At 40.8% G+C, this 22,581-nt stretch overlaps 1 protein-coding gene across 4 annotated transcripts in view; it reads left to right on the top strand.

Annotated features, from left to right (window-relative positions):
• The window catches only part of AUTS2 (activator of transcription and developmental regulator AUTS2), a 1,219,271-nt gene that overhangs the window by 315,116 nt on the left and 881,574 nt on the right, over nucleotides 1-22,581 (top strand). For all 4 annotated transcript variants that reach the window (XM_012449080.3, XM_064375625.1, XM_064375624.1 and 1 more), the window contains exon 2: nucleotides 2,238-2,450. In XM_012449080.3, the coding sequence (XP_012304503.3) occupies nucleotides 2,238-2,450 (213 nt within the window). The remainder of the gene's footprint in view (nucleotides 1-2,237; nucleotides 2,451-22,581) is intronic.

Below are 22,581 nucleotides of genomic sequence, written 5' to 3'. Positions count from 1 at the left end.
CAGTTTAAAGGCCTGCCTTAGTTTGTCCAGGCTGCTATAGCAAAATGTCATAAACTGGGTAGCTTATGAACAAAAACGTTTATCTCTCACAGTTCTGGAGGCTGGGAAGTCTAAGGTTAAGGCACCAGTAGATTCTGTGTATGGTGAGAGCTTGTTCCTTATGGATGGTGCCTGTTCTCACATGGTGGAGGGGCAAACACACTCCCTTAGCCCCTTTATAAGGGCACTAACCCCCTTCAAAACACTCATGATCCAATCAGCTCCCAAAGGCCCCATCTCCTAAATGGGGATTAGGAAGAATTTCAACATACAAATTTTGGGGAAAGCCGGGTGTGGTGGCTCATGCCTGTAATCCCAGCACTTTGGGAGGCCAAAGCAGTGGATCATCTGAGGTCAGGAGATCGAGACCAGCCTGACCAACATGGTGAAAGCCTATCTCTACTAAAAATACAAAAAAATTAGCTGGGTGTGATGGCGGGCGTCTATATATATTTGACCTAGATCTGAAAGGCTGAACACAGAAAACAGCTTATGCAAAGGCCAGCTACTCAGAAGGCTGAGGGAGGAGAATTGCTTGAACCCGGGAGGCAGAGGTTGCAGTGAGCTGAGATCATGCCATTGTACTCCAGCCTGTGCAACGAGAGTGAAACTCTGTCTCAGAAACATATAATAATTGAGGGAGACACAAACATTCAGATCATAAAAGGCTCAAAGCTTCAAACTAATAGGCCTGGCTGATTTGGGGAGAGATGTCAGGGAGCACCATGCATGTAAAGTTGGGAGTGCTGGGATACTGGGAAGCAGTTATCTTGAGAAGAGTGGATGTGGAAGGAAGGAAAGAGAATGGTATTTTGAGGAGAAATGAGTAAAAGGAAATTTTTATTTTGGTTTTATTTTTAAATGTACATTTAGATAGTTAAAAATAATTTAATTGTTCGTTTAAAAATAAGTGAAAGAATATAATTGGATTGTTTGTAATACAAAAGATACATGTTTGAGGTAATGGATACCCCATTTACCCTGATATGATTATTACACATTGCATGCTTGTATCAAAACATCTCATGTAAGCCATAAGTATATAGGCCTACTATGTACCCTAGAAATTAAAAATTTTTTAAAAAGTGCATTTAGAACTGCAGAAACTGAGGAACTGTGGTGAGGCTTCATGAAGGAGGACTTTCTGTGTTAAGAGGATTAGATCGACTAGTTTTTAAATAACAGAGTACCAAAACATTTTCATTTTATTGCTTAGCGTGGGCATCATTTCTCACATGTGAGAGGACATTTGCATGTGTGTGGTTTGTTTGATGTTCTGAGAGCCCATTTTGCACATGGTCTCAGAGTTGCAGTGACTTACTCCACGTCTCCTCATGAATAATGTCAGTGCCTGGACACTAAAAGCCAAGGTCTTTTGCAGCCTTGGTGTGTACTGAGCTTCCTGTAGGCACAGAACTCTCTATCAGGTCATGTAGCCTGAAATGCTCACCTGTAGTTTCTACAGATGCAGTTCCCCAGTCAAGGACGTTGATTTCTCCTTTCCTATCCACCTCCGCATCCCCAGCCACACACAAGAATAAATAAAAAGTTGCCGTTGATCTTGGTGATAATATTGTTGTTACATTTTGAAAAGAAAATGGAAATAAAGGATGCTTAGAGGAAAATGTGGTAAAAATATAATGCATTAAGGAAACATTTTAATCATACGAATAGACAGTTTGCTGGTTCACATCCACCTGGACCTGATAAATTCAGTCGAGGGTTATTTCTTTTGAATTGAGCATGCACTTAGTGCTCATTTTCTGAAACATAATTGATGTACCAACTTGACAAATGAGTGCATTGAGCTTCCTGGGGGAATGTCATTGTGTGCTGGACCCAGCACCAAACGAAACAGAAAGCTACTATCCCAGGCAGCAGTGAAATCATTTTTAATGCATATACTTGTGTTTTGTTTATTTTAGTTTTCTGCTCAATAAGAATAGGAAGGATATATCTATCTATCATATATAGATATAGATATAGATATAGATAGATATATAGATATATTTGTGATGGCATTAAGGATTCAGGAAAATTGAGAGCCATGTTTCTTAGTTTTAGGTCTTCTCATGTCCCACTTTCCTATCCCCCTCCCACTTTGTAGTAGCACTCTTTAATATTTAGCCTATATTTGGGGTGTGACCCTAGATACCTATGTAACCACCACTTCCCTTTCCCTGTCTTCTTTTCTACAGAAAGATGTAGCACTTAAGCCTCAGGAACGTGTGGAGAAACGCCAGACGCCCCTGACCAAGAAGAAACGAGAAGCACTTACCAATGGCTTGTCCTTTCATTCAAAGAAAAGCAGACTCAGCCACCCACACCACTACAGCTCAGATCGAGAAAATGACCGCAATCTCTGCCAGCATCTCGGGAAGAGAAAGAAAATGCCGAAGGCACTCAGACAGGTGAGGAAGCTTGGGTTTGCTCTTTCCTGTAAGCTTGGGTTCGCTCTTTCCTGTGGCTGCAAAATCTCTTCCTTAGGTGCTTCCTCCTCTGTCGTTCTTCCTAACAGGTGGAGAAGATATCCTTGGTGGGATGCTGAAGTGGTTGTCGCACAAAGCTGTGTGTGTGCTTTTAAAAGAATCTAAAACCCAATCTCAGTGCTTTTTATGAGGATTTGAAACTTCAGCATGGTGCCCTTTCAGTCAGATGTGCTCTGTTTAACAAAGCCTAATGCTAGTATTACAGTATTGAGGGCAGACTGGTCTTAATAGTTGTCAAGATGGACTGGCTTGTAGGGGAGAGATCTTTGCAATTAGGACAAATGGAACAGGTGGATTTTGTCACATACATTGTGCATCTCATGCATCTGAGGTGCTAAAATGATTGCCGGAGTGTGAGAAGTGCCTTGCATAAGATTTATATTTTCCTGGGAAGCTCAGATATTGTGGCATCTGGGAGAGCAATGGCAAAGAAATGAATTTGCCTTTTGGTGTCTTAGTTGTTCTCTATGGCCTATAATTCAAGACTATATTTGTGATCTGTTGATTGTATAAACGTCTGATAGTGAGGCTTACTGGCCTGTTAATAATTAGGTTTCAATGATCCACAAGAAAGTATAGCTCTTGACATTTGGGGAGCTTTTCTGCCTGTGGAAATCCCCACATGAGATGGATTAATAATGAGATACAAAGTTGTTTATAGCAATTTTTCTGCACAAATCCAGAGGCTTCAGTGCCTGTGTCCTGGGTGTGTTTTATTTGTTTTTGGCAGGGCCATTGGGTAGGATTGACTGTCACTGAAGAAAGCAGAGTAAGGTATTGTGGTTTACAGAGCAGGTGCTGCTAATTAGAAGTGGAACAGGTAATTTTTGGTTTGCAGATGTTTCTCTGCAGAGACAGGGAGATCTGGGATCAAATAAAACAGTGGTTCCCAAAGCTCACAGATCTTTAGAATCATACAGTGAGTGCTACTAAACCCAAATTTCTGGTCACTCTTTAGGACCTGATAAAATTTGTAGTTTTAGGAAATCTCCTATTTGAACACAGTCAGCCTGGTTGGAAGTCACTCTTAAAAAGAATCAAGAGTGTATTTGGGTGATGGTGTTAAGTTAAAAGATTGGAAAGATTGAAAGTCTCAATAAGATACAGTGGACAGTTTGGTGTCAGGATTCTGCCTCATACGTAGTGAAGAATATAACCCTGATAAAACATCTGGGGTGATGGGTTTCAGATGGACCCAAAAGGCTTCCAAGGTAATGCCCTAAATCTGGCAACCAGCACAGTGTTTCTGAAGGTACACTTGTGTCCTGAAATGCCAGACTGGAGTTATAATAGTAATTATTAATTTTTACCTAATGCATGCCATGCTACATTCAGTCAGGGCATTTTTATAGTATAACCGTAATTTGTACAACAACACTGCCTAGTAGGTAATATCATGGTTACTTAACAACTAGGGCTCAAAGAGATAAAGTGACCTGTCTTGAGGCCTTGGAAACGAGGGAAAGAGCCAAGGTTTAGACCCAGATCTCTCTGGTTCCATGACTTGCTCTGTTTTCCATATTTGCATAAAGTTTCATTTATTTTTTTCTTGATAGGGAGCTGAGGACAGGGAGGAAAGGCTAGGTTCTATGAAAGATGATGTTCCTGTGGTATTTGTAACTCCTAACTCATGCTCCTCTCTGTGAGATACGTGAGAAAAGTAATTAATCTCAAGTGTGGAGAGATTGCAATGTAACCACACCCTCTACCCTATGCCTTCCCTCCCAGCAGAGTAAGAAGGAAGGCTTCTTACTGAGTTAACACCAAGCTGTGGATCCTCATCCTTGAATCTCTTCCTTCTAGACATGGTCTGACTTTTCTATTATGTGTCCTCAAAATTATTCTTTCTACTCTTTAAGACTTTCAAGGTCCTCTGGTGACAGAGTTTTATGATTGTAAAAGAAGACTAGGGCTTATGCATCTTAAATTTGAGTAGCTTTTGGATTTCATGGCCAACTTTCTGGTACTAATGGTATTTGAAATCAAAACTATCTTTGTTTTAGTTAACATATTTGAAAAGCAAGTATTTTGACTTTTAATGAATCATGGAAAAGGAAAGCATGAATTGTATCTTTGGCCCTATGTAAAACTTCTAAAAACAAAGAATATTTTATCTTAAGTGTTGATGCCAAAATATACTATCCAATCAAATGTTATGTTTCTATTAAGAAGGAATGCAGTGGCTGGGCATGGTGGCTCACACCTGTAATCCCAGCACTTTGGGAGGCAGGCGGGCAGATCATGAGGTCAAGAGAGTAAGAACATCCTGGCCAACATGGTGAAACCCCGTCTCTACTAACAAATACAAAAATTAGCTGGGTGTGGTGGTGCACACCTGTAGTCCCAGCTACTTGGGAGGCTGAGGCAGGAGCATTGCTTGAACTCAGGAGGTGGAGGTTGCAGTCCAGCCTGGCGACAGAGCAAGACTCTGTCTCAACTCTGTCTCAAAAGAAAAAAAAAAGGAATACAGAAGATGATAATGGAAATAAGGCCATAAAACTTTTCATTTTTAGTATTCTTAGAATCACTTGTGCTGTTATGATATCCCAAACAAGTCACTGTCTGGTAACTGCTTATCTGGAAAATGAAGGATTTGGACTTGAATATTTCTTAGTCTCCTCCCTCTGGTTTCCATAGTTCTTTAAATTTATGAATAACACAAATACAGTGTTGTAGAGGTCTGTAACAGAGTCTGTAAGTCTGAAGGGAATGCTGTTTTGGAGTCAGTCTGTAACTTACAGGCTCTATGAAGACATTTATTTGTTTTTAATGTTTTTTTTTTCTTTAAAATTTTGTTTTCATGTGATATGAAGACATATAAAGGAGAGGGGTTAGATGGATTTGTCATAGAGGGAGTGGTGTGGTCCATTGTGGATCAGCCGGACAAGTACCTTCTGTTATGTGATCATTGGTAAAAGGTGACACATGAGTGTTTAATGACCACAGTAGATGTTCAAAAAGCTTGTCTGAAGAATAGTTGAGATTGCTTTCCTACCATCCTAGATGCCTGTAACTATCACAATTACTTTATCTTCACCTTTGCCTGTTATCAGGTAAAGAAACTGAATCTGACCATCTCAGCTGGGAGGGGACCTTGAGATGAAAGTGAGCTTTGAGGAGCATTTCTAGATTAATGGATTGTCATTTAGTGCCTCTTATTGAGAACTACAGATGAAATAGGGAAGAGGTGAGAACTTTAGTCTTTATTTCTTGCTTGGTGAGACTGAATTAGGTTTGCATCTTATTAGGAAATGGTACTTCCTGAGCAGACAACTTAATGCACAGCTTTCCTGTAATTATGGGAAGATGTTACTCTTTAGTAGAGAGGAAATAATAGGATATTTTTTTTCTGAGAATCCATTGAAGGCAACTAATCTTTTTACTCTGAGAGTATAATTATAATACTTGTATAGGAAAGATGTATCGCTCCAAAACCAAACTGCTTATTCCTTCATTTGTCTGGTTATAAAACTCAAGTTCTTGTGATATTTTTCCATACTGCCAAAAGAAAGCTTTTAAACTGACACTTAACTTATTTGTTGGATTATGTTTTTAAGTGTAAATACATACTGACTTAAAAGATGCTGAGGTGGCACCTGTCTAGGCAAATGGTTGTACTTTTTGATGTGACAAATTTGAATACTCTTCTTCTCAAAGGTGTTAAAAATGATAATGAAGAAATTAAGTTACCTTTTATACAAAACGGCACATGTTTTTCTGACCTCTGTAAATGATTTGTTCATGATGTAAGCACTTATACATGATATAAGAAACAGTTTTATCATTTATTTACAAGGACATGGTACATTTTTTTCTTTCTCAGGTTGCTCTACTTGAGGAATATCTTTGTGGTGTTCTCTGTATTACCTGGAGTTGAGTATTGTCCTGCCTTACTAGGTTAGGAAAGTTTTCCTGAATAATATCCCGAAGAATATTTTCCATCTTGGATTCATTCTCTTCATGACATTCAGGTACACCTACCAAACGTAAATTAGGTCTTTTCACATAGTCCCATATTTCTTGGAGACTTTGCTCATTCCTTTTTACTCTTTCTTCTCTAATTTTGTCTTCTTATTTCATTTCATTAAGTTGGTCTTCGACCTCTGATATCCTTTCTTCTGCTTGATCAATTTGACGTTAAAACCTGTGCATACTTCGCGGAGTTCTCATATTGTATTCTTCAGCTCCATTAATTCACTTATATTCTTCTCTAAATTGTCTATTCTCATTAGGATTTCGTCAAACGTTTTTTCAAGGTTCTTAGTTTCTTTACGTTGGGCTAGAACATGTTCTTTTAACTCAGAGAAGTTTCTTATTATCCACCTTCTGAAGCCTAATTCTGTTAATGGAACGCACTCGTTCTCCATCAGACCTTGTTCCCCTCATGATGAGGAACTGTGATCCCCTGTAGAGGGAGAGGCATTCTGATTTTGGGTATTCTCAGCCTTTTTACTCTGGTTTCTTCCCATCATTGTAAATTTATCCACCTGTCATCTTTGTAATTACCGACTTTCAAATTAGGTCTCTGAGTGGACGTCCAACTTGTTGATTCCCAGTGCCAGAATCTGAGCAACCCACTGCGCCAGCTAAAACAGCGGCATTAAGATTCATGGTGCTTTTCTGCCCGGGAATCTCTGGTCTGGCTTCCCTCTTGAGTCCCTTTTTCAATCAGCTGAATGGGCGACTCTGCCTTCCCAGAGCTCCAAACGTTGACCGAAAGGGGACCCAGTCCCATTTACTCTGCACCGAGAACCGCCGTGCCGAGGCACCGACAAAACCGCCGCGCTGGCCACAAGAGTCGGACTGGTAACCCGTGGGGCTCCTCCGCTGGGAATCTCCTGGTCTGTGAGCAACAAAAATTCATCTGAAAGTGTGGCGTCCTCTCGTTCTCTGCACTTTCACTGGGAGCTACAATCCTGAGCTGCTAGTAATTGGCCATCTTGGATCTCTCTCCCATTTTTTCTTTCTCAATGGAAATGTACGGGTGGGAAAAGCAAAAGAGCTTGAATAGGTCCTCTCCTTAAGGAGCTTTATTCTCTAATTGGGAGACTAAGTCTCAATGAAACCACTGAGGAACACAAGGAAGTCACATGGTGTTAAACCTATAAGCCAAATTATAACTTCCTGAGAAGCACTTTGGGAAAACTTAACCCTTCCTAGGGCATTGAGTTTAGTTTTCTTTCAGCATATCTAACTTCTAGACCACGGGGAATGCTTTAAAAATTTAGGACTTTGTAGTTTAAAACACAGAGAGAGCAAAAGGGCTTTAAAAATAGAGTAGCAATGATAAAAAGTTGATGAACATTCAGAGAACTCTCAGATTTGATTCTGACTGGATTTCTAAATCTCCATTTAGTCCATTAGTCTGTCCTTTCTCTGTAGTATGAAGTGAGCCAGAGGAAATAGGCTTAAGTGAGCTAGAAGGCATTTTTAGGTTACATGAACTGTTCTAACAGACACCAAGATGAATCATCAAAGTAAATCCTGTGGTCTCCCTCCTTAACTGAATTTTAGGTGCCAAAAGGTCATTCATCTTAGGGCAGAATTTCCTGGAGAAAGAGACCACCTGTTGAGATTGCTTTAGTCACAGGAGAACATCATTTTAGAGGAAAATAGGGGAATTTGTGAATATTTCAGGAGCCTATTGTAGACTTTAACCTTGCTGGTAATGATGGCTTATGTGGGAATGACTTATGTGGTTTAAAAATCTTTATACAAGTTAATCTGGGTAGGTATTTCTTGTCAGGAATAAAAATTTGCTCTTCTCTCTTCGGAAATCTAGTATAGTGGGAGATTTATATTTGACATTGTAAACTGTGGACACCAAAGGTGTCTACTGCTTTCTAGGGAGAAGTGCCAGGTATTTAAAATTCAAGTGATTACTAGAGCTCTGCATGGTGGTTGCATCTGCTTCGTGTATTGACCTTGCAAGTTGGCCTTCCTTGGAGTAAGTGATTGTGGTGGTATAGTGATTGTGGCCCAGGTGACTGAGCCACCTGATGTTTCCACCTGTCCTAATGGAGCAGTCTATCCCAGCCCATGCTCTTTACTATTGAGAGTGTTTGCCACCAGAGGCTGGTCCCTTATTTCAGCACGACTTAGACTTACTCTTATTGTCTGAGGAGCTTTCTGTCAAATTTGTTACTAGTAGAAATTAACTTGCAAAGGAGGATTTATAATGGAAAATTTTGATTAAACAGATCCAGTTCAAGTCTCATTTCTGAAGACCTGCTAATTAGTTTTGGATGGAAATCTAGGCCAAAAATCACACAGGTATTTATCCAGCTTGACTCTAGGGCCTACAGGTTTCTGGAAATCAGAGCATTTGAGACACTAATGTAATTTGGGATTTTACTTTCATAATGAAAAGACATGAACTTTGCTATATGCTCTTTCATACATACTTTTGTTATAATGGTTAGATGTCTGATGGTACTTTGAACTAGTATTTTTTTTTTGGAGACGGAGTTTCACTCTTGTTACCCAGGCTGGAGTGCAATGGTGCAATCTTGGCTCACCACAACCTCCGCCTCCTGGATTCAAGCAATTCTCCTGCCTCAGCCTCACGAGTAGCTGGAACTACAGGCGTGTGCAACCACGCCCAGCTAATTTTTGTATTTTTAGTAGAGACGGGGTTTCACCATGTTGACCAGAATGGTCTCAATCTCTTGACATCATGATCCACCCGCCTCGGCCTCCCACAGTGCTGGGATTATAGGCGTGAACCACTGTGCCCAGCCTGAACTAGTATTAAGAAATGTCAGTTAAACCATTTTTACCTCATACTTCAAAATTTCAAGTTTAACATGTTAGTTGGGATTTTATTTGCTTTCAAAAAATTGTATAGTTATGTGAAGATTACACGCTAAGGTATCAGATAAAATTCTTTATATTTTTTCCTTTTTATGAATTTAAGTTGCATACTACTTTTTCCCCCTTGCCTAAAGTATAGCAATAAGAAAAATCATAAGGAAAGATGGAGGGAATAAAAGATTGGTTTATGATCTCTCTTGAAATCTTGATTGACTTGAATAAGAATAAGATGCTATATTTTAACATAAGGTTATTGAGGAACCCCAATCTAGGCTTGTCTCTGTTCAGAAATTATTTGTGTATTATATTGGAAGTACTGGTTTATAACTGGAATTGATAAGCCTGGCATTAATATAATAATGAGTTATATGGAAGGTGTTTTGCTTTTGTTTTTGTTTTATCCTGAGCATTTGGAAACAGGTTTATTTTTTGCATTTTGGAGTTTTTCATTTTGTGTCTTCTGACTCTATACTTAGTTACTGTGAGCCCTGAATCTTGGGAATAGTGAGCATAAACACCACTTAACTTTAGTGAGATACATTTTTGTAATGTTGTGGTTAGTAATAATTTTATCCTAAATGACATTTGTAATTTTAAATAAAAACTTAGTAAAAATTGACTGTAAAAAGGGCATAGCACAAGTAGTAGGATTTTCTGGAGAGCAAGTGCCAATAGAATATACATGTAGATAGATAAGAGGGGATTTATTAGGTGAATTTGTTCACATGATTATGGGTGCTGAGAAGTCCCATAACAGGGCCTGTGCAGGCTGGAGACCCTGATTCCCAGTATGGCCCAGACCAAGTCTGAAGGCTTGAAACTGAGGTAGTCCTTGAGTCCAAAGACTAGAGAGCCTAGAGTTTTGATGACCAAAGTCAGGAAAATACATCCCAGCTCCAGGAGAGAGAGAGACCTTTCGCCTTTCCTCTGTTTTTGTTTTATCTGTACCCCCAGCTGATTGCATGGTTCCTGCCCACATGGAGGGCAGATCCTCCCCTACTTAGTTCACTCAGACTCATATGCCAATCTCCTCTGGAAACACCCTAAGAGACACACCCAAAGGTGATGCTTTACCAATTCTCTAGGTATTCTTTAATCTAGTCAAGTTGACACCTGAAATTAACCAAAAGCGCATTAGCTACCACCTCATAAAATAAAACCTGCAGAGAGAAAATAAGCCGAATGGGAAATGGAACTGCAATGAAAAGAATGGGCGGTAATTTAGGTGGGGTGATCCTGATACCTATAGGACTTGTTCCATAAAACTGTGACCTTTTATGTTTCCCAAAGTAAGAAAATTTTGTATGTGTATGTGTGCATGCAGAACTTTATTAAGGGCCATTTAAATCCCATATATTGTTAGAGGAGTTAAGAAAGATAAAGCAATAGGAGTGATTCTCAACTCTGGCTCCCTTAAATTCCTACAATGTCAGTGATTGAAGAGAGAGGGAACACATCTTTCCTTTAATAAGGCCCAGCCAGTGCACTTTTGGTAGTTGATGAGGGTAGGACAGAACTCCTTTTCTTTATTTAAAACTGCATTTTTGTACTTATTAAATTTTTTTTTCCCTCTTGTGATGATATAAAGTTATCTGCATGTGGCCAGATCTCAGCTACAGAAAATGAAATAAGCCTCTATGCGTTCTGCGTTCTAATCTGTTCACAGCAGTCCCATCTCTACACAAGTCTGTACATGACAGGTAATGAGTGGGAAGTGGGAGGAGATGGGTGGCTGTGTGGTTTGCAGTGGTGGTGGTGGGGAGCTGAGCAGATGGTTGTGATAGCCACATGCTGCGTGATTCCCGTGGGAGTTGATGGTGGTGACAGGCGACTCACAATGTGCTATTTACAGTTTGGGTTTGCAGTCTTTCGGTGACATCTGAATGCTCTTTAGCAACTGCTTTCATTACTGCCTTTCGAGGAGCTGTTAATTGAAAATGAAATTGTGGGTGGGCTTTAAGACAGGCAGGCACAGGCAATTCTGTGTGGTAAATGTTACTTGAGAACTGTTGGATGTCTTCATGTGCAATTTGTAATTTGTTTTCTAAGACTGTAAAAGCCAAAGGTTCATTTGAAGATTCAGTTATATATACACATAGGCAGAGCTGAATGTCACACCTTGCCCAAAGGGTCAAATGTACAGTTATTGGGCCAGGTGCTGTGGTTCACACCTGTAATCCAAACACTTTGTGAGGCAAAGGCAGGAGGATTGGTTGAGCACAGGAATTCAAGACCTGCCTGGACAACATGGTGAGACCTGTCTCTAGAGAAGTAAAAAAATTAGCCAGGTGTGGTGATGCATACCTGTGGTTCCAGTTTCTTGGGATGCTGAAGTGGGAGGATTGCGAGGGCCCAAGAAGTTAAGGCCTCAGTGAGCCATGATCACTCCACTGCACTCCAGCCTAGGCAATAGAGCAGTGAGACACTGTCTCAAAAAAAAAAAAAACAAACAAACAAACCACAAAGCACTTATTTTTCTGGAAACCAACCTAGGGGAATGCTTGGCAATCCCAGCTGCCTGCTCATGGTTTGTCTTTGTGTGGTTCTCTTTAAATGTATACAACTGTGTGAGGTTCTTAAGTTAAATCTGCTGACATCTTGTAGTGTTCTCTGAGTTTATCATAGGACTTTATTCTCCTTTCTCCCTTTCTTCATATAGTTACTATGCAGGGGTAAATGGTTATTTGATCTCTTGAACTTTGGGTTATGGTTTTCCCTCGGTATCCAAGGCGGATTTCTTCTAGGACCTCCCCCCCCCCCCGCCACGGATACTAAAAGCTGTGGATGTACAAGTTCCTTATATAAAATGTTATAGTATTTTCATGTAACCAACACACATGTTTTACAAACTTTAAATCATCTTTCTTTATAATACCTACTAAAATGTAAAAGCTATGCAATTTGTTATTATATTGCATTGTTTATGCAGTACTTACAAGAAAAAAAGTCTGTACATGTTCAGTATATAAGCGACCATTGTAGGCCTAACCACATTTTTGATCTGCCGTTGATTGATTCTACAGAGGGCTAACTGTATTATATTCAAATTCTTGCATATAACTTTGCTTCTTTTTTTTTTTTTTTTTTTTTTTTTTTTTTTTAAGACAGAGTCTTGCTCTGTCACCAGGCTGGAGTGCAATGGCACAATCTCGGCTCACTGCAACCTCCACTTCCTGGGTTCAAGCGGTTCTTCCACCTTAGCCTCCAGAGTAGCTGGGACCACAGGTGTGTGCCACCACGCCCGGCTAATTTTTGTATTTTTAGTAGAGATGGGGTTTCACCATGCTGTCCAGGATGGTCTCGATCTCTTGACCTCGTGATCCACCCGCCTCAGCCTCCTCAAGTGCTGGGATTACAGGCGTGAGCCACCTGGCCCGGCCATAACTTTGCTTCTTGTAAACTTTTCATATGATACAACTCTGGTGAAGGCAGTTGGCGCCTCTAGGTAAACAAGAAAAGAAGAAAGAGAGAGGGTGGGTTTTATTGGTCTTTGACAGTGGTTATTGCTCTTGATTGCCTTATGGCTGCCCCCAGCTGCAGGATTGTGATGTGTTTCTCTCATCTTCAGAGTTGTTTGCTAAAGCATTAGTAGCATTACTAAAATGGTAGCTTTTGTAAATGTTTATATGTTGAATTGTTTTATTGCCCATAGCTTTGCACAGAAATCTTAGCTGAGCAAGGAATGACCTCCCTCTTGGAAGTGTTGTTAACTCTCTTTTTAATTAAATATGAATATAGATACAATATTATGGCATTTTTTTGGCTTTTTCTTGAACATTTCAGGGAATACTATCTGGGACAAAGCCATGCTGAATTATACTGTTTGTTTGATTACTATTGCTCTTTGCTCTTAGAGAGCCCCCGAGGCTTGGGCTGAGGGGACCTCAATGACACACCCCTTGCTGTACTTAACCCTCAGTCCCATTAGACTTGCTTTGCCACAGGAACCCAACTGCTTTAATGCATTTGAGCTGCTGCTGGGTCCTAATGATGTTTAAAAGAACCTGTCTTGGTATTCTAAATGAACTCTGGAGCATTGCCTATTGATGCAAGTATTGATTTTATATAAGGCAGCTACAACAAAGTTCTTACACCAGCTCTGGGACTTTTTATGCCTTGGGATGTGCATCCTCACACTAGTGCTCACAAAGACACACACAGGAGCAGAAACCAAAATAGCTCACAAATGTGGGCAAGTTCTGTGGGGGCCCACCTGATATCTCTAAAGAGGCCTGATGAGCTGTGCCATGTGGCCTTCTGGAACTCTGTACCTGCATTCATTGATCACAGCTCTGCAGAAGCTGCCACTTCTCCTGTGTGCCTGCCTGCAGTGACGCTGATGTAGCAGGTCATTCTGTAATCACTGTTTGCACCTGCGTTTGCTCAGGAAGTGCTTGTGTGATACATCTTGAAATCATGTAGTACAAACCTGGACAGGTCCTAATTGCTGGTGATGGTTCTGAGAGGCTGAGATTGGCTATAATGAGATGGAGAAGCAATTAGCTACATTTTCTGAGTAGGAAACATACAGAATAATGTTTCTCAAGGGGTGGTCTTTGGACCTCTATATTACAGCAACTGTGAATCTTTTGTTAAAATGCAGATTCCTAGGTAATCACCTTGGCATACATAGTCCCTTGGGTGGGAGTTAGGGTGTGGCAACAAGGAACTGGAATTCCTTAGGTGACTCCAGTACAAGTGCTGCAAGAGCCATATTTTTAAATAAATAGAACTGTACTTAAACGTTTTATTTTCAATTAAAATTTCAATGTTGTTAGCAAAACAGGAAGAATCTTAAAACTGTGAGAATACATCTTGTGGAAATTAATTTTAGCAATAATTGGATTATATTTTTGTTCTGTACATTTATTGAGTTCTATTCCAAAATGTATTGGCAAGAAAGAAATGTTTCTACCAGGGTGATATAGACATTATATTACAAAAAAAATGTATTTTCAAAATAGCTTCTTTTTCTAGTTGTTTACTAGAATGGACCTCATAGAATACTTGTATTCTAGTATTCTCTCCTTAGGCCTACTGGCTCCCTCAAATAATAGCTGTTTATAAAGATACTAACCGGAGTTTTTTATTTTTCATTTTTTTTTAAGGTTCTAATTTCTTTATTCCCTTCTGTTGCAATGATGATGAGCTCTTAAGGTTTATACATTTTTTGAACCCTTCAAATTACAAAAATTTGTGATATTTGCTATGGGGGGGGTCAGGTGTGAAAGAAATCTGAGAATATTGCCCATATTAGTGGAGACTAAAGGCCATTTTGTATTTTCTTCATTACCAGGAAAGCTTAAGTTTAATAAAAATATTATAATTGAATTTATGGTTTTGATTTCACAAATTCAAAAAAATATTTTTCTTTCTAAAGCCAAACTGAATAAAAATTCTCAGAAGAATTTTTGTTTAGCAGAACCTATTCTTAGGATTTAACAGTGGCCTGAGATATGTCAACAGAAGGTAGCATTTCCTTTTTTATATACTGCGATGAGGCCAAAAATGCTCTTCCCCTGGAGATTAGTACAAAATGATTTACTGAACAGTTACTAATGAAATTATCATGTCATACATCATATGAGAAAGATTATTAATAATGACTTTTGATTTTAAAAAATACTATCATCAGATTTCCCTAAGAAATAATGAGGATGATGAGAAAAGCAGTTGCTTTGAAATACAAAGCTGGATGGTAATGGGCCTGGTGTGCACTGCTGGAAGGTCGAATGGTACTTTTTGAAACTTGAGCAGCCCACTTGCATAATTTATCATTACCTGCCCCCTGCCTCTCTCTACTTAATTCTGAATCTGTATTTCTCAGATAAACATGGTAGTAGGAAGGATAGGAAAAGGTTTTTAGGGATTGTGATTATATGGGTGTTTCCGAAGGGGAATATATTGGTGTCATGGGATCCTTGGGATATCACTTTGCCAGCTGGAAACCTCTGTGGCAGGGGCACCTTCTGCCTGAGTATTGCTTGTGCTCACTGGGCTCGTTCCGCTCAGTTGGCTGGGCAGGCTGTGCTTGACTCATGCTACCAGCCCAGATCCCAAACCTGCCAAGGGCCAGCCACGCGAAGAGTGGCAAGGGGTGTGTGGGTGAGTGTATTACTCTATTTTCATGCTGCTAATAAAGACATACCTGAGACTGGGCAATTTACAAAAAAAGAGGTTTAATGGACTTAAAGTTCCACATGGGTGGGGAGACCTCACAATCATGGCAGAAGGCAATGAGGAGCAAGTCACATATACGTGAATGGTGGCAGGCAAAGAGAGAGAATGCTTGTGCAAGGAAACTCCTGTTTTTATTTATTTATTTATTTATTTATTTATTTATTTATTTATTTACAGAGTCTCGCTCTGTTGCCCAGGCTGGAGTGCAATGGCACAATCTCGGCTCACTGCAACCTCCACCTCCTGGGTTCAAGCAATTCTCTTGCCTCAGCCTCCCAAGTAGCTGGGACTACAGGCACCTGCCACTATGCCTGGCTAATTTTTGTATTTTTAGTAGAGACGGGGTTTCACTCTGTTGGCTAGGCTGGTCTTGAACTCCTGACTTTGTGATCCGCCTGCCTCAGCTTCCCAAAGTGTTGGGATTACAGGCATGAGCCACTGCTCCTGGCCCAAAACTCCTGATTTAAAAACCATCAGATCTCATGAGACTTACTCAGTACCATAAGAACAGCATGAGAAAGGCCCCTATGATTCAATTACCTCTCACTGGGTTCTTCTCGTGACATGGGAATTATGGGAGTTACAATTCAAGATGAGATTTGGGTGGGGACACAGCCAAACCTTATCAGTGAGTGAGCATGGGGTCTGGCCACTGTGCACAGCCAGGCATGCCAGCTGTTGCGGCAGGGTGGGCAGCTCCAAGCACTGGCACAGATATCAGCTCCATGTGAGGCTGTGGCTAGACCAGATGTACAACATGTGTCTTTCACTGTGGGCATCCGTGACTGGATGAGGGGAACGAGGTGGTACTCAGAAGTTTGTTGATGGCAGGAACCACAGAGCCCCAAAGAGGGTGTCACAGCCCTGGCTCAGGGATCCCCTAGGTCTAGGCTCCCCGAAGGGCCATAGTTGTTCTCTCTTTCTCGTTAACGGCAAGGTGGAGAGCTGGGGGAGGGGTGTGTTTCAGACCTGTTTGTGTTAACAGCTCATCAGTGCCACCACTCAGCAGGTCTTGAGTTCTCATCCCACGTCTAGGAAGAATGAAGTACAACAGGCAACTGGAGTGTGAGCAAGGTGGAGAGGAGCTTTATTTGAGCCACAGAACAGCTCCCAGGAAACCTGAAGTGGGTAACTCCATTTCACAGGCAGTTCATCCCTATGAGTGTCCAGCTCTCAATGGAGGGGAGACTCGCAGTGGGTAGCTCATTTCTGCAGCTGGTAGTCTGACATCTGTGTGAGTCTGGCTGAGTCTGGGGTTTTTAATGGGCCCAGAGGGAGGAAGTGCATGTTGATTGGTCCATGGGCAGGCCTAGAAAAAGCACCTTCCAGTTGGCTGAATGGTCATCAATGAAGTCCTCACTCTGGGCAGCAGACTTCACCTGGAACTGGCAGCCTGGCCGGAAGACTTCAGACTGTTTCTGGCTTGAAGGTGAGATTTCATTGAGGACCTGTCCCTTTCTGCCCTGGAACCTGTTGCCTCAGGCCATCAAATGCCATCTATAGCACTCAGGCTATTCATGCCAAGGGATGCCTGTAGGCCCATGCTGAGCTGCCTTTAGTCCTACCTTGGCCTCCCTCCTATGCTCATGGGCACTCAAAATCTGGAGGGGGCACTGAGGTGGCAGGGAGCCGGTATGTCAGTGCCACCTGAGTGCATGCGTGCCTGGCCAGGTCATGACAGCACTGAGGCTTATCCTCACTTTTGCTCTGAAATCAGGGTGAGCTCCAGGTACAGGGAGAGGTCAGGGAGCAGGAGAAGACACTTCCAAGACTGCTGGGGCAGGGATACTTCCTGGGCCCCTGAGAGCTCAGGGATTCCCAGGTCTGGAGCCACAGCTAGGTGGCTGCACGTATGCCCAGGAGTGTGAATCTCCCACTCTGCCAATTCAGTAGAGGGTGGAGGTCCTGCCTATTCCTGGCCCCAGTCAACTCTGCAGAGCACACAGCCCCGGCTGCAGCCAGCATCTTGGCAGCGGCCGCTCCAGATGGGCTGCCGCTGCCATCATTGGGAACATGTAGGGAGTATGTTAGGGCTGCCCCATGGTTCTCCAGATAGACTTGGGAGACAAATTGACATAGTACAGTATTGGAAGGAAAGAATATGGAGTTTAAAAACCATTTTCATGGTCATTCTGCCCCTGCTCGTCTCTGCCCCCTTTCAAACTGAGCAGGCCCATATTTCTCCTTTCATCTCTTTCCTTGAGCCTACCTTCAGCTCTTTGGCTTTCGTTTTACTCTCTCCTTCCACCCAGTGTCTTTTGCTTGCTTCTTGACCCAGCCAGTATTACATGGGAAATCACTTAAATCTGCTCTCAGAGTCACAAAATACCTTTGCTTCCTGTTCCCTTGTTCCTTTTACCATACCGGTTCTTCTCACAAAACATTTAGATTTATCATCCCTAAATTAGTGCAGCAGTTTAGCTCATTGCTATTGTACACTCTGGTTTAAAAATTTTCAGTGAACATCCACAGCCATCTAAGTAAGATGAAGCCTCTCAGTATAGGACATTTTAGGGCCTAACTAATCCTGTTGCATGCAATATACCTTCCCAGTTGCCTCTCCTGCTCTCTGTAAACACCAAGCTGCAACTACAACTGCTATTTGGATGAACCCTGTGTTTTCTCCACATTCCTATGCATGTGCTTAGGCTATTTTCTTTGTTTAGAATATTCTTCTTTGTCATATTTGTCTTCCAGTGACTAGTTCAGACCTACTTCTTCCTTGAAGCTTTTATGATCTTTTTCCTTATAAGTAATTGCATTGTCTTCACAACTCTCAAGATCCTTTGTTTATAACTTGGGTGACCTCAGAGTTTATCACCTAATCTAGGACATTACTGAGAATGAAAGGGGGCACCATTAATAATTACCTTGGAACAATAAGCATAAATCAGGACTTCCTGAAAAACTGGGATATATATAGTCACTCTGTAATTCAATTTTGGCCCTTTTCATATCATACTCTGTCTTGAGTTGGCTGTATACATGTTCTTCTTTCCACCGAAACGTTGAGCTCCCTGAGGACATCACTGTGTGACACATGCAAGGGACCTAGGCTCATGTCACATGTAGGGAAATGACACCCTTAAAACCCACTGCTATCCTTTACTTGAGGATACCCTCTCATATTTATACTTTCCATTCATGTCTCTTTCCAGTCTCTTCTCCATATGTTAGCCAGAGTGATCTTTTAAAAATATACATTTGATAATTTTATTTCCACAAGTAAATCCTCTCATTTGCTTCTCAGGGTATTCAAATAAAAAATCAGACCCCCATGATCTACAGTGCATAGTTATCCAGTGCCCTGCTCCAGCTTCCGACCTTCTTCAGTTCTCTCCCACATGTCAAGTTCCTTCTTACCTTGGGTACCTTATGCTGTCTTTGGGTGAAGCAGTTCCCCCTCTGCTCTTTCAATGATGAGATCCTTCTAGTCCTTTCAGCCTGAACTGAAATGTCATCTTTGAGAGGGGCTTTTCTCAACCATATGGTTTAACCCAGGACCTGCCATTTGTCCTCTGTCTTTTGCGCTCACCTTTTTAACTTCCTAACACCCCATTTATAATTATAGATTTTTCTTTCTATGTCCGTCCTTATGTCTGCACCTTCTGCTGCTCTTCAGGCTCTCCTGAGGAGACGTATGACCTCCACCACAGTGTTTGTAGCACATTGCCTGGCACGCAGAAGGTGGCACTCAATAATTAAAGTTGAGTGGTTGAAATTTTGGATAATAATTACTTTTTCAGTTGATGGCATTGCTAATTCCACATTCCTGTTACATTCCGACTTTAATTGGCTGCAAAATAACTCACAAATAATCCAGACCACAACACAATAATATGACCTTTGTCTTCTCTCTCTGGGGATATGCAATGTAAAATAAGGTACTGATCAGCACATGCTGCACACCAAGCAAAAATTTATCCCAAGAAACACCTGCCCCCGGGTGGACTGTGTCTGTTGTTCTCCCATGGAATATAGCAGCAGTTTGTCCTCCCAGCATCCTAGCCTGTCAGGATGGTAGAATTGCTAGTGCAGCCAGGAAAAGCTGACCTAGGGAATCCATAGCCTTCCATTTTCTAGAGGTAATCCAAAAGAGACTAGACAAGCAGAAGGACAGAAAAGGAAGTTGGTGGGAGTGAGGTACAATTTACTGAGTACACTTTTACATGCAAATATTTTTGTGGGGCTCTATTTTTTTTATCATAAGAGTACGAACTCTTTTTAGTGTCAGTGCATGAATAGCGTGTCTTTTCACTGAAAATTTATTGTCCTACATGCCCTCTGTCTAAAATGTTTTGATCTTAGAAAACAGTTTATTTCCTTTTAAAGTGGCCCAATTAATTCATTTTCCATATATTTGCTTATTCAGTAAACATTGACTGAGCATCCTTTGTGTGCAAATCTTATACAAGAAACTCTGACATACAGGGAGGACATGTTTAATGATAACTCTGCCCTTGATGTGTTTATGGCTTGCTAGATCCATTCTGACCCACCTATTGTAAAGAGTTCATGGAGAGCTCTTAACAACAAGTGAGGCTGACTGCCAGATTAAATGCAGTTCAAAGGGAGACAAGAATGAACATCTCTTAGAGAGCGAATACCTTCAGAGTTACATATTAAATTTCTTTAAAATGGTTTCTTTCTTACTGTGCCATTTTTCTTGACTTCTATTCTGCCCTTATAACAAACTTTTGAGAAAAATGCGTTATTCTACTGAAAGCATCGGGAAATGTTGGAAGTAGTATTTTGTTTATCAGTTTTCTAGGGTGCTTATTTTTACAAATAAAGGCTTAAATAAGGTTCCCACATTTTTCACTAAGGTGCATTTTACTGGGAATTACCCTGCCCATTGGTGTTATGCTTAGTATTTACAGATTATTAAAATCTCAGTGGCTCTCAAACTGCATGGACCAAGAAAATAGGTGTATTTCCTAGAAATAATTTTGCTGATAGACACCGACCCATTTGAAATGACTTACTCTTGGAACTCTTAGTACACGAAAGTCTTACGTTTTTGTCTAGAGGTGGAACTGTTTATATTAAATAGAAATATCTTTTACTGTCTATTATTTCTGTTTTCTTGAAGCAGATTATTTTTGATGCAAGCAGAGATTCAGAATTTGAATAGAACTTTATTTATTTATTTTTAGTTTTTTGGAGATGGAGTCCCACTCCATCACCCAGACTGGAGTGCAGTGGCATGATCTTGGCTCACTGTAACCTCTACCTCCCGGGCAAGCGATACTTCCACCTCAGCCTCTTGAGTAGCTAGGACTACAGGTGCACATCACCACACCTAGCTAATTTTTGTAGAGATGGGGTTTTTGCCATGTTGCCCAGGCTGGTCTCGAACTCTTGAGCTCAAGCAATTCTCTTGCCTTGGCCTCCCAAAGTGCTGGGATTATAGGTATGAGCCATTGTGCCTGGCCCTTTGAATAAAAATTTAGACTTAGCTTTATATAGTGAGAATAATGTTGGGAGATTAAACAATTAAGTGATCTCAGGAGTAGATTGTAGAGCTGTTTCTAACTTACTATCAAGTTATTTTTTTTCACAAAAGATAATTTATAAACTGCTATCTTGTTTATGGAAATCCTGTTTGTTAGAAAGTGTTATAAATGGTAGTTTCCCAGTGAATTTCTCAAAATGCTATTTATTTAATAAGATTCACTCCTCCAAGGATACTACTCACTGTCCCTTGACATTCATTCATTAAATATTTATTGGTCATGTACTGCTATGGACAGACATAATTTTGGGTGCTTATATTAGTGAAAAAAATAATGAATACATCTGCCCTAGTGGAAATTACATTCTCTTAGTATATTAAATTTTCTTAGTTGTATGCAGCTTTTATGTAAATGTTTAACTCAGACCTTTCTTCTGAACTTCTACATTCATAAACGCAGCTCCTTATCAGAGTTTTGTCGCCTGGATCATCCACAAACATTTCAAGCTCATCATGTCTCACACTGAAGTCTATAATGGTGGTCCCAAAATTGCTCTTCCTCCTCAGTTTCCTTCCTTAGTGTGTGCACCATCTGCATAGCATCCAAGCTATAAATCTGTTCATACTAGGAAACTGGAAGTCATACTCCTCTTTCCCTCATCCCTCCATTCCTACATCCTGTAGATTTTTGTCCTGTTTATTTCTCATTTGTCCTTCTGCCTTTACTGTTTTCCATCCTTTCTGCCAGTGCGGTAGTTCAGATTCCCTTTCTCTTGGAGGTGTGATAGTAGCTACTCATCTGGCTTCTCAGCCTCTAATCTTGCCACTGTTGAATCTGTTCGATTCCTTCATTAATGTATTCTTGACAGCATGCAAATTGAATCATATTGTTTGAAGAGTTTTTATTGACTTATAGGTTAATCTTTAACTTTCTTTATATGGTATAGAAGCCCACACATTTTTTTTGTTTTGTTTTATTTTAGAGAGGTTCTTACTCTCTTGCCCAGGCTGGAGTGCAGTGGTGTGATCATAGCTCACTGCAGTCTCCACCTCCTGGGTTCAAAACGTCCTTCTGCCTCAGCCTCCCAAGTAGCTGGGACTAAAGGCATGTGCCACCATGCCTGGCTAATTGTTTTATTTTGGTAGAGATGGGGGACTTACTATGTTTTTCTGGCTGGTGCCCACACATTTTAATGCCTTTCAGAGCATTCCTATTTTCTTTTTGGTGCTTTCTATTTCCAGTGGCCCTATCACATCAGACTTAATCTATTGTCTATAATGTCCTCCTCCAACCACTCCCACAAATCTGAGTTCCTTTTGCTTTCAGTGAGTCTGATCTTAGTTACATGTGAGAAATGTAGTCCTACTAAATCAGAAATGGGTGATACTACCTCTTTAGAATAACATATCTTGAAAGGGATCCCCTATAGCTTTAAGGGTACTTGTGGTTTTTTTGTTAACATGGGTGAATTGTATAGTGGTAAAATCTGAGATTTTTGTGCTCCCATCACTTGGTAATGTAGGTTGTAACTACATATTGTAGTAGTTAAAATATGTTGTTTTTTGTCCCTCACTCCCCACCCACTCTCCCCGGTTCTGAATCTC

The sequence above is a fragment of the Aotus nancymaae genome, unplaced genomic scaffold (genome assembly GCF_030222135.1).
Source record: "Aotus nancymaae isolate 86718 unplaced genomic scaffold, 86718_ANA_hifiasm-v0.15.2.pri h1tg000012l, whole genome shotgun sequence".
Lineage (NCBI taxonomy): Eukaryota > Metazoa > Chordata > Mammalia > Primates > Aotidae > Aotus > Aotus nancymaae.
The sequence above is the reverse complement of the archived record's forward strand: the minus strand, read 5'-3'. Positions and strand labels throughout refer to the sequence as shown.